At 43.0% G+C, this 20,527-nt stretch overlaps 1 protein-coding gene and 1 long non-coding RNA gene across 3 annotated transcripts in view; both read left to right on the top strand.

Moving 5' to 3' along the window:
- The first annotated feature begins 10,891 nt into the window (after positions 1-10,891).
- LOC308152774 lies at positions 10,892-11,972 on the top strand. Its single transcript, XR_013937345.1, has 3 exons — positions 10,892-11,260; positions 11,481-11,683; positions 11,891-11,972. It is a non-coding gene; the product is annotated as an uncharacterized lncRNA (long non-coding RNA).
- A 334-nt stretch (positions 11,973-12,306) lies between these two features.
- The window catches only part of hibch (3-hydroxyisobutyryl-CoA hydrolase), a 29,341-nt gene continuing 21,120 nt past the window's right edge, over positions 12,307-20,527 (top strand). Inside the window, exons 1-6 of one of the 2 annotated variants that reach the window (XM_080527845.1) lie at positions 12,307-12,512; positions 13,579-13,621; positions 14,078-14,209; positions 15,354-15,438; positions 15,714-15,794; positions 18,977-19,029. In XM_080527845.1, coding sequence (XP_080383971.1) covers positions 12,490-12,512; positions 13,579-13,621; positions 14,078-14,209; positions 15,354-15,438; positions 15,714-15,794; positions 18,977-19,029 — 417 coding nt within the window. In that variant the 5' untranslated portion in view covers positions 12,307-12,489. Of the gene's footprint in view, positions 12,513-13,191; positions 13,384-13,578; positions 13,622-14,077; positions 14,210-15,353; positions 15,439-15,713; positions 15,795-18,976; positions 19,030-20,527 lie in introns of those variants that run through there. The other variant, XM_080527846.1, reaches the window with a different exon arrangement.

Consider the following 20,527-nt stretch of genomic DNA (forward strand, 5'->3'; position numbering starts at 1 on the left):
AGTCGCAACATTATGGTTGTGGGTTCGATTCCCCAAAAAGTACTCACTTGCTGAGCTGTTATTCTTATTGAATAAAAATGATTGCCAAAAAACAAGGTTTATTGGATGAAAATGACAATTATAGCGCTGTTATACTGCATATACCATGGATCTTCCATAGAGTGAGAGCAAAAATATCGCTGACACAATACTCTACTAAAACCTTGTCAGAAGTGGGGTTCGAACCCACGCCTCCATTCGGAGACCAGAATACTCCTTGGTAGGAAGGACTTTCACCTTGAGTCTGGCGCCTTAGACCGCTCGGCAATCCTGACAGGTTAACAAAGCCGCAACATTATGGTTGTGGGTTCGATTCCCAAAAAAGTACTCACTTGCTGAGCCGTAATTCTTATTGAATAGAAATGCTTGCCAAAAAACAAGGTTTATTGGATGAAAATGACAATTACAGCGCTGTTATACTGCATATACCATGGATCTTCCATAGAGTGAGAGCAAACACATCGCTGACACAATACTCTACTAAAACCTTGTCAGAAGTGGGTTTCGAACCCACGCCTCCATTCGGAGACCAGAATACTCCTTGGTAGGAAGGACTTTCACCTTGTGTCTGGCGCCTTAGACCGCTCGGCCATCCTGACAGGTTAACAATGCCGCAACATTATGGTTGTGGGTTCGATTCCCCAAAAAGTACTCACTTGCTGAGCCGTAATTCTTATTGAATAGAAATGCTTGCCAAAAAACAAGGTTTATTGGATGAAAATAACAATTACAGCGCTGTTATAGTGCATATACCATGGATCTTCTATAGAGTGAGAGCAAACACATCGCTGACACAATACTCTACTAAAAGCTTGTCAGAAGTGGGGTTCGAACCCACGCCTCCATTCGGAGACCAGAATACTCCTTGGTAGGAAGGACTTTCACCTTGAGTCTGGCGCCTTAGACCGCTCGGCCATCCTGACAGGTTAACAAACCCTCAACATTATGGTTGTGGGTTCGATTCCCAAAAAAGTACTCAATTGCTGAGCCGTTATTCTTATTGAATAGAAATGATTGCCAAAAAACAATGTTTATTGGATGAAAATGACAATTACAGCGCTGTTATACTGCATATACCATGGATCTTCCATAGAGTGAGAGCAAACACAATACTCTACTAAAACCTTATCAGAAGTGGGGTTCGAACCCACGCCTCCAATCGGAGACCAGAATACTCCTTGGTAGGAAGGACTTTCACCTTGAGTCTGGCGCCTTAGACCGCTCGGCCATCCTGACAGTTTAACAAAGCCGCAACATTATGGTTGTGGGTTCGATTCCCAAAAAAGTACTCACTTGCTGAGCCGTTATTCTTATTGAATAGAAATTATTGCCAAAAAACAAGGTTTATTGGATGAAAATGACAATTACAGCGCTGTTATACTGCATATACCATGGATCTTCCATAGAGTGAGAGCAAACACATCGCTGACACAATACTCAACTAAAACCTTGTCAGAAGTGGGGTTCGAACCCACGCCTCCATTCGGAGACCAGAATACTCCTTGGTAGGAAGGACTTTCACCTTGAGTCTGGCGCCTTAGACCACTCGGCCATCCTGACAGGATTAACAAAGCCGCAACATTATGGTTGTGGGTTCGATTCCCCAAAAGTACTCACTTGCTGAGCCGTTATTCTTATTGAATCGAAATGCTTGCCAAAAAACAAGGTTTATTGGATGAAAATGACAATTACAGTGCTGTTATACTGCATATACCATGGATCTTCCATAGAGTGAGAGCAAACACAATACTCTACTAATACCTTGTCAGAAGTGGGGTTCGAACCCACGCCTCCATTCGGAGACCAGAATACTCCTTGGTAGGAAGGACTTTCACCTTGTGTCTGGTGCCTTAGACCGCTCGGCCATCCTGACAGGTTAACAACGCCGCAACATTATGGTTGTGGGTTCGATTCCCCAAAAAGTACTCACTTGCTGAGCCGTAATTCTTATTGAATAGAAATGCTTGCCAAAAAACAAGGTTTATTGGATGAAAATAACAATTACAGCGCTGTTATAGTGCATATACCATGGATCTTCTATAGAGTGAGAGCAAACACATCGCTGACACAATACTCTACTAAAAGCTTGTCAGAAGTGGGGTTCGAACCCACGCCTCCATTCGGAGACCAGAATACTCCTTGGTAGGAAGGACTTTCACCTTGAGTCTGGCGCCTTAGACCGCTCGGCCATCCTGACAGGTTAACAAAGCCGCAACATTATGGTTGTGGGTTCGATTCCCAAAAAAGTACTCACTTGCTGAGCCGTTATTCTTATTGAATAGAAATGATTGCCAAAAAACAAGGTTTATTGGATGAAAATGACAATTACAGCACTTTTATACTGCATATACCATGGATCTTCCATAGAGTGAGAGCAAACACAATACTCTACTAAAGCCTTGTCAGAAGTGGGGTTCGAACCCACGCCTCCATTCGGAGACCAGAATACTCCTTGGTAGGAAGGACTTTCACCTTGAGTCTGGCGCCTTAGACCGCTCGGCCATCCTGACAGTTTGACAAAGCCGCAACATTATGGTTGTGGGTTAGATTCCCAAAAAAGTACTCACTTGCTGAGCCGTTATTCTTATTGAATAGAAATGATTGCCAAAAAACAAGGTTTATTGGATGAAAATGACAATTACAGCGCTGTTATACTGCATATACCATGGATCTTCCATAGAGTAAGAGCAAACACATCGCTGACACAATACTCTATTAAAACCTTGTCAGAAGTGGGGTTCGAACCCACGCCTCCATTCGGAGACCAGAATACTCCTTGGTAGGAAGGACTTTCACCTTGAGTCTGGCGCCTTAGACCACTCGGCCATCCTGACAGGATTAACAAAGCCGCAACATTATGGTTGTGGGTTCGATTCCTCAAAAAGTACTCACTTGCTGAGCCGTTATTCTTATTGAATAGAAATGATTGCCAAAAAACAAGGTTTATTGGATGAAAATGACAATTATAGCGCTGTTATACTGCATATACCATGGATCTTCCATAGAGTGAAAGCAAATACATCGCTGACACAATACTCTACTAAAACCTTCTCAGAAATGGGGTTCGAACCCACGCCTCCATTCGGAGACCAGAAAATTCTTTGGTAGGAAGGACTTTCACCTTGAGTCTGGCGCCTTAGACGACTCGGCCATCCTGACAGGTTAACAAAGCCGCAACATTATGGTTGTGGGTTCGATTCCCAAAAAAGTACTCACTTGCTGAGCCGTAATTCTTATTGAATAGAAATGCTTGCCAAAAAACAAGGTTTATTGGATGAAAATGACAATTACAGCGCTGTTATATACTGCATATACCATGGATCTTCTATAGAGTTAGAGCAAACACATCGCTGACACAATACTCTACTAAAAGCTTGTCAGAAGTGGGGTTCGAACCCACGCCTCCATTCGGAGACCAGAATACTCCTTGGTAGGAAGGACTTTCACCTTGAGTCTGGCGCCTTAGACCGCTCGGCCATCCTGACAGGTTAACAAAGCCGCAACATTATGGTTGTGGGTTCGATTCCCAAAAAAGTACTCACTTGCTGAGCCGTAATTCTTATTGAATAGAAATGCTTGCCAAAAAACAAGGTTTATTGGATGAAAATGACAATTACAGCGCTGTTATACTGCATATACCATGGATCTTCCATAGAGTGAGAGCCAACACATCGCTGACACAATACTCTACTAAAATCTTGTCAGAAGTGGGGTTCGAACCCACGCCTCCATTCGGAGACCAGAATACTCCTTGGTAGGAAGGACTTTCACCTTGAGTCTGGCGCCTTAGACCGCTCGGCCATCCTGACAGTTTCACAAAGCCGCAACATTATGGTTGTGGGTTCGATTCCCAAAAAAGTACTCACTTGCTGAGCCGTTATTCTTATTGAATAGAAATGATTGCCAAAAAACAAGGTTTATTGGATGAAAATAACAATTACAGCGCTGTTATAGTGCATATACCATGGATCTTCTATAGAGTGAGAGCAAACACATCGCTGACACAATACTCTACTAAAAGCTTGTCAGAAGTGGGGTTCGAACCCACGCCTCCATTCGGAGACCAGAATACTCCTTGGTAGGAAGGGACTTTCACCTTGAGTCTGGCGCCTTAGACCGCTCGGCCATCCTGACAGTTTAACAAAGCCGCAACATTATGGTTGTGGGTTCGATTCCCAAAAAAGTACTCACTTGCTGAGCCGTTATTCTTATTGAATAGAAATGCTTGCCAAAAAACAAGGTTTATTGGATGAAAATGACAATTACAGCGCTGTTATACTGCATATACCATGGATCTTCCATAGAGTAAGAGCAAACACATCGCTGACACAATACTCTATTAAAACCTTGTCAGAAGTGGGGTTCGAACCCACGCCTCCATTCGGAGACCAGAATACTCCTTGGTAGGAAGGACTTTCACCTTGAGTCTGGCGCCTTAGACCACTCGGCCATCCTGACAGGATTAACAAAGCCGCAACATTATGGTTGTGGGTTCGATTCCCCAAAAAGTACTCACTTGCTGAGCCGTTATTCTTATTGAATAGAAATGCTTGCCAAAAAACAAGGTTTATTGGATGAAAATGACAATTACAGTGCTGTTATACTGCATATACCATGGATCTTCCATAGAGTAAGAGCAAACACATCGCTGACACAATACTCTATTAAAACCTTGTCAGAAGTGGGGTTCGAACCCACGCCTCCATTCGGAGACCAGAATACTGCTTGGTAGGAAGGACTTTCACCTTGAGTCTGGCGCCTTAGACCACTCGGCCATCCTGACAGGATTAACAAAGCCGCAACATTATGGTTGTGGGTTCGATTCCCCAAAAAGTACTCACTTGCTGAGCCGTTATTCTTATTGAATAGAAATGATTGCCAAAAAACAAGTTTTATTGGATGAAAATGACAATTATAGCGCTGTTATACTGCATATACCATGGATCTTCCATAGAGTGAGAGCAAACACATCGCTGACACAATACTCTACTAAAACCTTATCAGAAGTGGGTTTCGAACCCACGCCTCCATTGGGAGACCAGAATACTCCTTGGTAGGAAGGACTTTCACCTTGTGTCTGGTGCCTTAGACCGCTCGGCCATCCTGACAGGTTAACAACGCCGCAACATTATGGTTGTGGGTTCGATTCCCCAAAAAGTACTCACTTGCTGAGCCGTAATTCTTATTGAATAGAAATGCTTGCCAAAAAACAAGGTTTATTGGATGAAAATAACAATTACAGCGCTGTTATAGTGCATATACCATGGATCTTCTATAGAGTGAGAGCAAACACATCGCTGACAAAATACTCTACTAAAAGCTTGTCAGAAGTGGGGTTCGAACCCACGCCTCCATTCGGAGACCAGAATACTCCTTGGTAGGAAGGACTTTCACCTTGAGTCTGGCGCCTTAGACCGCTCGGCCATCCTGACAGGTTAACAAAGCCGCAACATTATGGTTGTGGGTTCGATTCCCAAAAAAGTACTCACTTGCTGAGCCGTTATTCTTATTGAATAGAAATGATTGCCAAAAAACAAGGTTTATTGGATGAAAATGACAATTACAGCGCTGTTATACTGCATATACCATGGATCTTCCATAGAGTGAGAGCAAACACAATACTCTACTAAAACCTTGTCAGAAGTGGGGTTCGAACCCACGCCTCCAATCGGAGACGAGAATACTCCTTGGTAGGAAGGACTTTCACCTTGAGTCTGGCGCCTTAGACCGCTCGGCCATCCTGACAGTTTAACAAAGCCGCAACATTATGGTTGTGGGTTCGATTCCCAAAAAAGTACTCACTTGCTGAGCCGTTATTCTTATTGAATAGAAATTATTGCCAAAAAACAAGGTTTATTGGATGAAAATGACAATTACAGCGCTGTTATACTGCATATACCATGGATCTTCCATAGAGTAAGAGCAAACACATCGCTGACACAATACTCTATTAAAACCTTGTCAGAAGTGGGGTTCGAACCCACGCCTCCATTCGGAGACCAGAATACTCCTTGGTAGGAAGGACTTCACCTTGAGTCTGGCGCCTTAGACCACTCGGCCATCCTGACAGGATTAACAAAGCCGCAACATTATGGTTGTGGGTTCGATTCCCCAAAAAGTACTCACTTGCTGAGCCTTTATTCTTATTGAATAGAAATGCTTGCCAAAAAACAAGGTTTATTGGATGAAAATGACAATTACAGTGCTGTTATACTGCATATACCATGGATCTTCCATAGAGTGAGAGCAAACACAAAACTCTGCTAATACCTTGTCAGAAGTGGGGTTCGAACCCACGCCTCCATTTGGAGACCAGAATACTCTTTGGCAGGAAGGACTTTCACCTTGAGTCTGGCGCCTTAGACCGCTCGGCCATCCTGACAGGTTAAAGAATCCGCAACATTATGGTTGTGGGTTCGATTCCCAAAAAAGTACTCACTTGCTGAGCCGTTATTCTTATTGAATAGAAATGATTGCCAAAAAACAAGGTTTATTGGATGAAAATGACAATTACAGCGCTGTTATACTGCATATACCATGGATCTTCCATAGAGTGAGAGCAAACACATCGCTGACATAATACTCAACTAAAACCTTGTCAGAAGTGGGGTTCGAACCCACGCCTCCATTCGGAGAACAGAAAACTCCTTGGTAGGAGGGACTTTCACCTTGAGTGTGGCGCCTTAGACCGCTCGGCCATCCTGACAGGTTAACAAAGCCGCAACATTATGGTTGTGGGTTCGATTCCCAAAAAAGTACTCGCTTGCTGAGCCGTTATTCTTATTGAATAGAAATGATTGCCAAAAAACAAGGTTTATTGGATGAAAATGACAATTACAGCGCTGTTATAGTGCATAATACCATGGATCTTCTATAGAGTGAGAGCAAACACATCGCTGACACAATACTCTACTAAAAGCTTGTCAGAAGTGGGGTTCGAACCCACGCCTCCATTCGGAGACCAGAATACTCCTTGGTAGGAAGGACTTTCACCTTGAGTCTGGCGCCTTAGACCACTCGGCCATCCTGACAGGTTAACAAAGCCGCAACATTATGGTTGTGGGTTCGATTCCCAAAAAAGTACTCACTTGCTGAGCCGTAATTCTTATTGAATAGAAATGCTTGCCAAAAAACAAGGTTTATTGGATGAAAATGACAATTACAGCGCTGTTATACTGCATAGAGTGAGAGCAAACACATCGCTGACACAATACTCTACTAAAACTTTGTCAGAAGTGGGGTTCGAACCCACGCCTCCAATCGGAGACCAGAATAATCCTTGGTAGGAAGGACTTTCACCTTGAGTCTGGCGCCTTAGACCGCTCGGCCATCCTGACAGTTTAACAAAGCCGCAACATTATGGTTGTGGGTTCGATTCCCAAAAAAGTACTCACTTGCTGAGCCGTTATTCTTATTGAATAGAAATTATTGCCAAAAAACAAGGTTTATTGGATGAAAATGACAATTACAGCGCTGTTATACTGCATATACCATGGATCTTCCATAGAGTAAGAGCAAACACATCGCTGACACAATACTCTATTAAAACCTTGTCAGAAGTGGGGTTCGAACCCACGCCTCCATTCGGAGACCAGAATACTCCTTGGTAGGAAGGACTTTCACCTTGAGTCTGGCGCCTTAGACCACTCGGCCATCCTGACAGGATTAACAAAGCCGCAACATTATGGTTGTGGGTTCGATTCCCCAAAAAGTACTCACTTGCTGAGCCGTTATTCTTATTGAATAGAAATTATTGCCAAAAAACAAGGTTTATTGGATGAAAATGACAATTACAGTGCTGTTATACTGCATATACCATGGATCTTCCATAGAGTGAGAGCAAACACAATACTCTACTAATACCTTGACAGAAGTGGGGTTCGAACCCACGCCTCCATTCGGAGACCAAAATACTCCTTGGCAGGAAGGACTTTCACCTTGAGTCTGGCGCCTTAGACTGCTCGGCCATCCTGACAGGTTAAAGAATCCGCAACATTATGGTTGTGGGTTCGATTCCCAAAAAAGTACTCACTTGCTGAGCCGTTATTCTTATTGAATAGAAATGCTTGCCAAAAAACAAGGTTTATTGGATGAAAATGACAATTACAGCGCTGTTATACTGCATATACCATGGATCTTCCATAGAGTGAGAGCAAACACATCGCTGACATAATACTCAACTAAAACCTTGTCAGAAGTGGGGTTCGAACCCACGGCTCCATTCGGAGACCAGAATACTCCTTGGTAGGAATGACTTTCACCTTGAGTCTGGCGCCTTAGACCGCTCGGCCATCCTGACAGGTTAACGAAGCCGCAACATTATTGTTGTGGGTTCGATTCCCAAAAAAGTACTCACTTGCTGAGCCGTTATTCTTATTGAATAAAATTGATTGCCAAAAAACAAGGTTTATTGGATAAAAATGACAATTACAGCGCTGTTATACTGCATATACCATGGATCTTCCATAGAGTAAGAGCAAACACATCGCTGACACAATACTCTACTAAAACCTTGTCAGAAGTGGGGTTCGAACCCACGCCTCCATTCGGAGACCAGAATACTCCTTGGCAGGAAGGACTTTCACCTTGAGTCTGGCGCCTTAGACCACTCGGCCATCCTGACAGGATTAACAAAGCCGCAACATTATGGTTCTGGGTTCGATTCCCCAAAAAGTACTCACTTGCTGAGCCGTTATTCTTATTGAATAGAAATGCTTGCTAAAAAACAAGGTTTATTGGATGAAAATAACAATTACAGTGCTGTTATACTGCATATACCATGGATCTTCCATAGAGTAAGAGCAAACACATCGCTGACACAATACTCTACTAATACCTTGTCAGAAGTGGGATTCTAACCCACGCCTCCATTTGGAGACCAGAATACTCCTTGGTAGGAAGGACTTTCACCTTGAGTCTGGCGCCTTAGACCGCTCGGCCATCCTGACAGGTTAACAAAGCCGCAACATTATGGTTGTGGGTTCGATTCCCAAAAAAGTACTCACTTGCTGAGCCGTTATTCTTATTGAATAGAAATGATTGCCAAAAAACAAGGTTTATTGGATGAAAATGAAAATTACATCGCTGTTATACTGCATATACCATGGATCTTCCATAGAGTGAGAGCAAACACATCGCTGACACAATACTCTATTAAAACCTTGTCAGAAGTGGGGTTCGAACCCACACCTCCAGTAGGAGACCAGAATACTCCTTGGTAGGAAGGACTTTCACCTTGAGTCTGGCGCCTTAGACCGCTCGGCCATCCTGACAGGTTAACAAAGCCGCAACATTATGGTTGTGGGTTCGATTCCCAAAAAAGTACTCACTTGCTGAGCCGTTATTCTTATTGAATAGAAATGATTGCCAAAAAACAAGGTTTATTGGATGAAAATGACAATTACAGCGCTGTTATAGTGCATATACCATGGATCTTCTATAGAGTGAGAGCAAACACATCGCTGACACAATACTCTACTAAAAGCTTGTCAGAAGTGGGGTTCGAACCCACGCCTCCATTCGGAGACCAGAATACTCCTTGGTAGGAAGGACTTTCACCTTGAGTCTGGCGCCTTAGACCACTCGGCCATCCTGAAAGGATTAACAAAGCCGCAACATTATGGTTGTGGGTTCGATTCCCCAAAAAGTACTCACTTGCTGAGCCGTTATTCTTATTGAATAGAAATGCTTGCCAAAAAACAAGGTTTATTGGATGAAAATGACAATTACAGCGCTGTTATACTGCATATACCATGGATCTTCCATAGAGTAAGAGCAAACACATCGCTGACACAATACTCTACTAAAACCTTGTCAGAAGTGGGGTTCGAACCCACGCCTCCAATCGGAGACCAGAATACTCCTTGGTAGGAAGGACTTTCACCTTGAGTCTGGCGCCTTAGACTGCTCGGCCATCCTGACAGGTTAACAAAGCCGCAACATTATGGTTGTGGGTTCGATTCCCCAAAAAGTACTCACTTGCTGAGCCGTTATTCTTATTGAATAGAAATGATTGCCAAAAAACAAGGTTTATTGGATGAAAATGACAATTACAGCGCTGTTATACTGCATATACCATGGATCTTCCACAGAGTGAGAGCAAACACAATACTCTACTAAAACCTTGTCAGAAGTGGGGTTCGAACCCACGCCTCCATTCGGAGACCAGAATACTCCTTGGTAGGAAGGACTTTCACCTTGAGTCTGGCGCCTTAGACCACTCGGCCATCCTGACAGGATTAACAAAGTCGCAACATTATGGTTGTGGGTTCGATTCCCCAAAAAGTACTCACTTGCTGAGCTGTTATTCTTATTGAATAAAAATGATTGCCCAAAAACAAGGTTTATTGGATGAAAATGACAATTACAGCGCTGTTATACTGCATATAACATGGATCTTCCATAGAGTGAGAGCAAACACATCGCTGACACAATACTCTAATAATACCTTGTCAGAAGGAACGTCTTTCACTTTGAGTCTGGCGCCTTAGACCACTCTGCCATCCTGACAGCGAAAGTGACAGCTGCCTTAAGATGAATAATAAAAACTGGGTCAGGGTTAATTATTTTGTTATTTAACCTTTATTCAACCAGGCAAACATGTAAGAACAAATTCTTATTTACAAATGCAGCCTGACCAAAAAGCAATGGCTCTTTGGGGGGGGGGGGGGGGGGGGGGGCTAGAAATAAGGTTAAATAATTTACAACAATAAAACACTGGCAAATACAGATGCATTAAAATACTAACAGTCAGAGAGAGGGGAGAGAGAAGGAGGAGGTAGGGGTGAGGAAGAGCGGAGGTGAGGGATAGCGGGGGTAGTGGAGCAGGGGTACTTAAAATGAGGCAGTGATGGGTTATGGGATGGGTGAGAGACGGTGATCAGCAGGTGCATTGATCGACTATGGTTCGCTGCAGGATTTGTTTGAAAGCAGTGAGTGAGGTGAGGGCGGTGAGTTTGAGGGTGTTCTGTAAGGTGTTCCAGTCGTGTGCTGCAGCGAACCGGAAAGCGCTGCGCCCGACTACGGTACGGCCTTTGGGGATGGTGAGTCGGACAAGATCACTGGATCTTAGAACGATGACGGGGCGGTGAGAGAGGTGCAGAAGGGATGAGAGGTAGAAAGGTGTTTTGCAAAGTATGGTTCTGTAGATAAGATGAAGCCAGTGACAGAGCCGTCTGCTGTGAAGAGATGTCCAGTCTACAAGGGTGTACAGGTCACAGTGGTGAGTTGTGAAAGGCGCACTAGTGGCAAAACGAATGGCGGAGTGATGGAGTGTGTCGAGTTTCCTGAGGGCAGACTGAGATGCCATCCTATAGATGGTATCGCCATAGTCGAATATGGGCAGGATGGTCATCTTGACAAGGGTATGTTTGGCTGCACGGGTGAAGGAGGCCTTGTTCCGGTAAAAAAAAGCTTAGGCGAGCTTTGACTTTTGTCTGAAGGTGCTTTGTGGGTGGTGAAGGAAAGGGATGAGTCCAGCCAAAGGCCAAGGTATTTGTAACAAGAGACAAACTCCAGCTCGGAACCGTCAACACAGAAGATCGTAGGGGGGCTGCTGGCACGAGGTCTCCGGTCGAGAAGAATGCACTTTGTTTTTTAGGTGTTGAGGAGAAGGTGGAGGCGATGAAAAGACTGCTCAATGGAGGTAATGTCATGTGCAATAACACTATGTGCAATATGACAACCCTCGGGTACACAAGGTTCAGAGATAGGAAATGTTAGGATATGTATAGCATAGCATAGAGTACAGCACAGTGTTTTATTTGTATAGTATAGTATAGTGGATAGTGTACATAGCCTTTATTTATGTAAACCAGCTCTTTTCCCTTCTTGTTTTTTGTTTTTTTCCTAGCACCAGGGGAGCCCCCCCTCCCAAATTTCGTTGTATGGTACCTGTACTATATCAATGACAATAAAGACCATTCATTCATTCATTCATAGAGTGGAAGCCGCAGAGTGGAGTGAAGGGCCTAGGGTTAATCCTAACCCTAACCCTAAAAGGGTTGATGACAACCTGGGTACTCGACTAAATTGCTTGTTTTTTTCAACATTTTACACATATTAAGAATAAACTTTACCTCAATAGCCAGTAAAATCATATTGAGGGACAGATCATTGATGCATTGCACACAGAAACAAAAAAAGAAAAAAACGATACATTTGTTTTCATGTTACGACCCATATAATGTAAACTAATGTTTTATTGTTAATTAGTTTTTTTTTAAAATTCAGATTTACAGAGCAGTTTTAAAGTTCGAGCGAGGGACACAAAATGGCACGTTTTCGTTTGAATGACAAACATGAGAATAGCAACTGTACTGTACACGATGAGTCCAGTAGATGGCGCTGATACACCATTGACTCTCGTGGCCATCCGCCATTGACGAAGAAGAAGAAGAAGAAGAAGAAGAAGAAGAAGAAGAAGAAGAGGTCATTCAGACATTCATCGCAATGTTGTTGAATTTAACTCACAGGTACGTTTAAACAAGAAGTAATAAGTTGAATATTCAGCTATGAACAAACATGCCTGCTCGAATGTATGCATGTATGAATGTGCAAAAATACTATGTGCAATATGACAACCCTCGTGCACATAAGGTTCAGAGATAGGAAATGTTAGAATAGGTATAGCATAGCATAGAGTACAGCACAGTGTTTTATTTGTATAGTATAGTATAGTGGATAGTGTACATAGCCTTTATTTATGTAAACCAGCTCCTTTCCCTTCTTGTTTTTAGTTTTTGTTTTCCTAGCACCAGGGGAGCCCCCCCTCCCAAATTTCGTTGTTTGGTACCTGTACTATATTAATGACAATAAAGACCATTCATCATTCATGGTTGTGGCACTCACTCGTGTAGAGGTGGTCTGGAGGACCAGGGTCATAGACTGATACTGTCACCAGAGAGGGGTTAATTTTGCCATTTAGCAGACGCTTTTAATCCAAAGCGATTTACAATTACGAATTACAGGGACATTCCCCCTGGAGTAACTGAGGGCTAAGTGCCTTACTCAAGGGCACACGAGTAGTGGTGTGGTTTCAGGCAGGATTTGAACTCACAACCTTCTGATCACAAGTCCAACTCACTACCACTACACCACCACTACCCCAACCTGCCCCAAAGTTACTGTTGAGAACAAGCATTTTGGACGCAGTTATGCATTTAGACTCTGTTCAGACATGGTCCTGAATGTGGTTTTGTGATCAAATGAAGATATGATGTTTGCTTTGCGTAGGGTGTTGATATATCATCAGTGGATACTGAGCTTGTACGGTCCGTCCACCGCACTGGGTTCCTATAAGAGGTCGTTGTCCCAACTATTACATGACAGTATATGGTCATTATGGTAAACTATGACATGACAGTATATGGTCATTATGGTAAACGTCATTTGGGGTGCTATTTTTTCCCCATTATTGTTAATTATTTCCCCATTTCCATCTTCTAAGATGCTTGAATGACGGGACAGCTCAAGACTGTCTCAAGAACATGCTCATGTTTCGTGATGTGTCTACCAACGCTTGTTTATGTTCTTTTTTAGACTGAGGTCCCTCTGCAGATTGCAAAGAATCCAAGGACACATGGTAAGCTTTCTGACTCAGATCAGCTGTATTAGACCGGGGGTCTGAAGTACCTCTCCTTCACATGAATAGGGGTGCAGAAGTTATTTTTTTCCAGAGTTCTACAGTTTGAACTGAGTAGGAGTAGTAAGGTGACTGAAGTAGCCCACATCTTATTTAATTTTCTGCATTTGATATTTATGTTGTATATGGATATTTATGTTGTATTTAGTTATAGAAAGAGACTCGTTGTAACATATTGAAGGGGGGCAGGAGGACTAGATACGTTTTCACGTCCTCCCGCCCCCTCCCGAACGCGCTGGTGTAAACTGCACGAGGTGAAATTGTGTTGGATAACTTTTTTTCTTACTACAGTACATGTACATTACCGTGCTATTAATAGAGCGTTATAATATGTTATAATAGGTTCCAGTCATCTCAGCAATTGTTCTGTTGTGTTTCTGTGGGTCCTGGGAGCAGATGTCGGGCCAGGCCGGGTCAGAGGTTCTGCTGGAGAGAGTGGGCAACGCCGGGGTGATCTCACTGAACCGGCCCAAAGCCCTCAACGCCCTCAGTCTCCCCATGATCAGACACATGTACCCCCAGCTCAAGGTGAGAGACAATGAACCACACCTGGGACAGGGGTCCAAGGGTCACGGCCAGGTAAGGCCAGGTAAGGCCAGGGGGGGTCAAGGCAACCATGAGGCAAGGTAACTATGAGGCAACCTGTAGATCCATCGTCCAATAACAGTGTTATTGTTGTACAAATGTTCAAATATGTTCAAAAAGATGGTTGTAGCAGTTCTAGGCACGGAGGGAGTCGGCACACGTGAGAGATGGTTCTGGGCACCGCCCGTTTATTTCCAGAGCAGCGACAGTCCACAGCACACCTACGTCAGGTGTGCTGCTACAGGTTTGGTAAATGAAAGAGAATGCAGAACTTAACACAGACAGGCCACAGGAATGAGGTGCGTCCAGCTTCTCAACCTGGTGGTGTCGACCCGTACATAGCCATCGATGAGGACCTAAATTGTGACACATTCTAATGGGATCTGATGTAATGATCAGACTTTTCTTTCGGAAAAAAAAATGTGAATACATTTCCGCATTTTTGACAATCAATGACAACATCGCTAGTCAACTAGCTTGTTTTGTGAGCCTCCACCACTCCACCAACACTCCACCACCACTCCACCAACACTCCAACACTCCAACACTCCACCACTCCACCAACAGTCCCACAGCGCCCTCTGCAGGCCAGACACGGCATGCTCCCCACAATGGTATGATGTGCAAAGGTAGTATTTGCAAACTTTGCAGTAGTGCAAAGGGTAATTGAGTGTTCACATTGACCGTAAACAGCAGTAGTGCAAAGGGTAAATGTGTTGTCCAGAGTGTAAAGTCCTACGGGGTCTTGGGTAAATGACACTCCAGCTGGTTTCTGTAGGCAGACCCGCCTGGAGCCGATACATGGCTTTGTACATGACAGCGTTTGCATAATGCATAATTGCATAATGGTTGAGGTTTTTAAAAAACAGCTTAAGACAGTATGACTTGTAGAGACAGGCTTTTGGATAGCCCCTGTCTTTCTGTGTCCTGTTGATGTTGTTGTACACCTGTTGTCTGTTACTTGTTTTTATTACACACACACACACACACACACACACACACACACACACACACACACACACACACACAGTAAAGACTGTTGAATCTATGTATTCAATCTATCTATCTATCTTGTGTCCTGTTGTAGGAATGGGAGAAGGATGAGGAGACTCACATGGTTATTATTAAAGGAACAGGCGGGAAGGCGTTTTGTGCTGGTGGAGATATCAGAGGTAAGCCAACTTAGTGTCAGAGTTTGTGCATAGTAGCTTGATTCATAGTGAATTTGTCATGATCTACTTTCAAATGGTCGTGTCAGTATCTTTTTGTTTGTGTGTGCTAAATGATGTAATTTCCTCTTAGCCATTACAGATGATGTCATATCCTCCTAGCCATTACAGATGATGTCATATCCTCCTAGCTGTTACAGACGATGTCATTTCCTCCTAGCTGTTACAGATGATGTCATTTCCTCCTAGCTGTTACAGATGATGTCATATCCTCCTAGCTGTTACAGATGCGGGGAAGGTGGGAGACCCCCTGGCTCAGGACTTCTTTCGTGAGGAGTACATCCTGAACAATGCTATTGGTATGTATCACAATCTAAACAACCCTACAGTCAAGATTATCCATATGTTAAGTAGAAGTATATCCGGGTTCCAAGATGGCGTTGGATTGTATTGGATTATCAAAACGGTAACGGTTTATTCATGTCAAGATGCAGCTAAAAATGCTGCTACTGATACTGAGGATCAACATAACACTTTCACTTTCGCTTTTACCAGCGTAATCGGCGATTAAAGATAGTTACCTATCATTACTAAATATCAGTTTAATTTGCTGTTGGTTACATGGTGGTGGAGCCACGTTGATAAGGTGTCAGAGCAGCCCTCTTACATTCTTTGGGGAGAACTCTTGACTATCAATATGCAATCATTCAATAATTTAGTTAAAAAATATCTATATTTATATTTTCACCCAAAGTCAGAATCCTTAAAAAATTAACAATTTACTTCTGGAGACGTGTAGCCAGTGTGACGTCATCCAGATGATTTCTCTGCCCCCCCCCCCCCCCCCCCCCCTCATTGCCTAGTAAAACTTCCAAAGATCTTTCATCATCATCATTCTTTTTCCAGTCATTGTAGGTGTCGTTATCAGTTATTGATCGCGATAATTATTGATTATTTTTGTAAAGACCAAGTCCAAATGTTTCTTGTCTCAACCTGCGACACACGCTCACCTTTTGATAACAAGTGCAAACAAACCAAAAAAAATATGTGAAGCAATAGTGCCATTGTAGAAAAATAGAGGCGTAACTATACAGCAGATACCAGTCATGCTGATTCCACTGCTGTGTCCTACTGAGCTGTTACACAACGGCCTCAGTGTGTTGGTTCATCCACCCTGATCCTCTTCCTCATACTTCAACAACAGACTCAGTTCTGGTATGCTCCAGTCTTGCAGAAATGAACACGGGTCAGCTTTGGGTTGAGTATTGTGCAAGCGTTACAGTACCTATAGTTGACAAACCGTGAGCTTAGAATTATAAGGTTCTATCTCCGTTTAGGGCAGTTTAGAGATATTGAGCGTCAAAGTTTTTACCTTCCATTATGTTTTGTGAGATGGAACCTTTGTATTTTATTAATTACTAACTAAAACATTAACTAACAAAAATAACACCTCACAGGCATTAATAAACACCTAATGGATCAGGTTATGTAAAAAACTCAATTTTCACCAAAGATTGAGATAGAACCTGATAATTCTAACGTCACGAAACGTCATTTTGCTGTGGCACCTGGCAGAAGTTGGGAGAATGAGACCCATGACTCTGTCCTCCCCTGTCCTCCCGAATAGTAGCCTAGTGAGACTGCACCTCCTGATTGGGCCTCCATAAAAACTATTCTTCCTTTCTGTTCTGGGTTTTGTTTCACGGTTTTGACCTATTTCATAGGTGATAGCCTACAGAGCATTGATGGTGTCATTGTTTGGATATGAATGAATGAATGAATGAATGAATGAAATGAATGAATGAAAACCTTTATGAATGAAAACCTTTATTGTCCCCAATGGGGAAATGTTGTTGTCAAACAGCTTAGTAGGGCAGACAGAAAACATTCAATAAATAAATAAATAAAACAGTGCAGGCTCAATAAGTGAAATCAGGTGTAGTGCTGAGGCACAAACATGTACATTTCAAGCCTGCAAACTGTGACACTTAAATAACGTGAAACGATACTATTGTGCAATATGACAACCCTAGTCGTCTATCTGTACAGTATAGTACAGTGGATTGTGTACATAGCCTTTATTTATGTAAACCAGCTCCTTCCCTTCTTGTGATTTTTTTTTAAAAGTGTTTTTTTTCCCTTTCCTAACACCAGGGGAGCCACCCCTCCTAAATGTCGTTGTTTGGTACCTGTACTGTAGCAATGATAATCAAGTCCATTCATTCATTCATTCATTCATTCATAAGTAAACAGTGCAAGATAAAGTGCTCAAGTGCATGTATAGTCCAAGTAGCAGTCTTAACAGCCTCTCAGCTCCAGGTCTCCCCCACCCTGCAGGGCCTGGTTGTAGAGTCGGAGTGCAGCTGGAATAAAGGACTGTCCAAATCTTTTTGTACTTTGACGGGGGAGAACAAATCTGTGGCTGAACTTGCTCCTCATCCCCGCCAGCTCGCAGTACATCGGGTGGGATGTATGTGGGCCCCTGGCCTGAGCATAGATGGCTTTTTCTTGTTATGACTGGTGATTCAGGTGACAGATGATTCACTTACTTAGTCAAATGTATTCGTTGTAAGTCGCTTTGGATAAAGGCGTCTGCTAAATGCCAAACATGTACACATTTCAAAAAGAATATAGGGTTCTGGTCCAGTATAGCCGTCCGGCGTTGTTGAGTCCAAGTTGTCTCTGGCCTCTGCTTCAGTGATCCAGTGTTTCCTATGAAATACCTAGACTGTGTCTATTACCTAGACTGTGTCCTACCTGCAAGCGATGGTCACCCCCTAAAACACCCCCCGTTCACTCCTCCACCTCTGCTGGTCGACTGGCACCGCCTCTACTCATATGCAGCAGTCTCACTACACAGTCACGTCTCTTCACTGTCCTGCGCCCCGCTGGTAGAACGTCTCTTCACTGTCCTGCGCCCCGCTGGTAGAACGTCTCTTCACTGTCCTGCGCCCCGCTGGTAGAACCAGCTTCTCTTCACTGTCCTGTGCCCCGCTGGTAGAACGTCTCTTCACTGTCCTGCACCCGCTGGTAGAACGTCTCTTCACTGTCCTGCACCCCGCTGGTAGAACGTCTCTTCACTGTCCTGCACCCCGCTGGTAGAACGTCTCTTCACTGTCCTGCACCCCGCTGGTAGAACGTCTCTTCACTGTCCTGCACCCCGCTGGTAGAACGAGCTTCCCACTGCTGTCAGGACTGCAGAGTCACTCCCTATCTTCCACTGTAGACTGAAGACCTCCATCTCTTCAGGCTACACCTTAACTGTCCCTCCTGAAGACCTCCATCTCTTCAGGCTACACCTTAACTGTCCCCCCTGAGACATCTACATCCCCTCTACCCCCCTGTACAGTTTCTCTATTGTTAATTAAAAAAAAGAATTATGACTTCCTTCTTCTAGCATGACGACTGCCAACTAAACGCCCTACTGCAAGCTTTGTAGTCCTCTAAATGTTCAAAGCCCTCATGCCTAGTTCCTTCATTTAGCTCTCTCAGTTACTTTTCCTACTACTGTTTTGATATAGATTGTATTCTGTCTTTTAAGGAACGTTCAAGAAACCCTATGTGGCCCTTATTGATGGAATTACCATGGGAGGGGTGAGTATTCTATTTATTTTTATTTATTTATTTCCTATTTTTTCTTTTCTTATTTCAGGGTTCCCGTGCTGGTCTTAAAAAGCCTTAAAGTATAAAATCCAGCAATCCAATGTATAAGGCCTAAAAAGGTATCAAATTCCAGTTATTTGGTCTACAAATGAGGTGCCAGGTCTTAAAAACAAGATCCTGCAAGGAAATGTGCTTCCTTTTTTGTCTGTATGGCAGTGAAATCCCTAATTTCATCACCTCGAGGATGACAAAAAGCTATCACATGGTGTCCCGAATAGGTCTAAAATGATATCCAAAGAGGTCTAAAAAAAGGTCTAAAAAGGTCTTAAATGTGACTTGTTCAAACTTGGAGGGACCCTGTTATTTTGCCGGTGTGCGTTGTATCAAGACAGCGCCATGTGGAGGACGTGTCTTAGTATGAGACGCTCTCTCTCATCAGTTGCAATTGTCAGTGTTTGTCCGCCTGGCGTTCGATTTTAAATGTCAATAGATGGGCTACATACTCTATAATATCTCTACATTATAGAGTATATTCTGCATGCATTTACTAAAGATATACCCAGCCAGAGATGTGTGTGCTAGTTACACAGACATCAGAACATGGCATGGCTACTATATCATTAATTTAGATTTATAGTCTAAGAATGACCAAATTAGTCCCATCAGTGTTAAAATGCAACCTCAATTTACCTCAATACATTTAAAAATAATAATAATAATATATGTTTTAAGAAAACAAAACAAACAAAGGTATTTCAGTACTCAAACAGTAAAGTCATTTAAAATGCTGTATAGACTGTGATCCCTCTGCGGATGGATGATTTTTTAATTTTATTTTAGCCACCAGGTGGCGATATTGAGGGGTCATTATAACCTTGGTTGACTTGGATTGAGGTGTGGTGAGATGGGAGCGGGTTAGACCCACCAGATACTGGGTCTAGTCTTCTATACTCAGCCATCTGCAGTTGTTCTTCGTATTGAGGTATGTTTGCCTAAAAGGAAATGAAATGTTCAATGTTCAACTGGATTTAAATCTGAAGATGAACTTGGCAGTTGAGTATGTTTTTGTCATTGATGAAGCGCCATCCATCCAATACATTTGGAGGCATTTGAGTAGACAAGATGTTTCTGTTCACTTCGGAATACATCCTGACTCACTCACTCTTTATTTTCTTATGATGTTACAAACTGTTGATGTTGGTAAGTCTAAGGTTTTGGCTTCGTTTCTTATAGATTTGGTTGATATTTTAGCCTCATAATGACGTCACTCCTAATAAATCCATATAAAATAAACGTCTTGAATACAGTAGGTAAGAGTGTAATAGGTTCATATTTAAGCAACGGTAGCACGACAGTACCACCATTGCATTAAAATGTTTAATAGGTATTTCCTTTAATAGGTATCACACTGCCTGCAAAATAACCACCTGGGGGCATTACTGAGCAGTCCTCATGTTGACAGACACCAATAGCAGACTCCAAAGGCAAA

The sequence above is a fragment of the Nansenia antarctica genome (genome assembly GCF_963989245.1).
Source record: "Nansenia antarctica genome assembly, chromosome: 3".
Lineage (NCBI taxonomy): Eukaryota > Metazoa > Chordata > Actinopteri > Argentiniformes > Microstomatidae > Nansenia > Nansenia antarctica.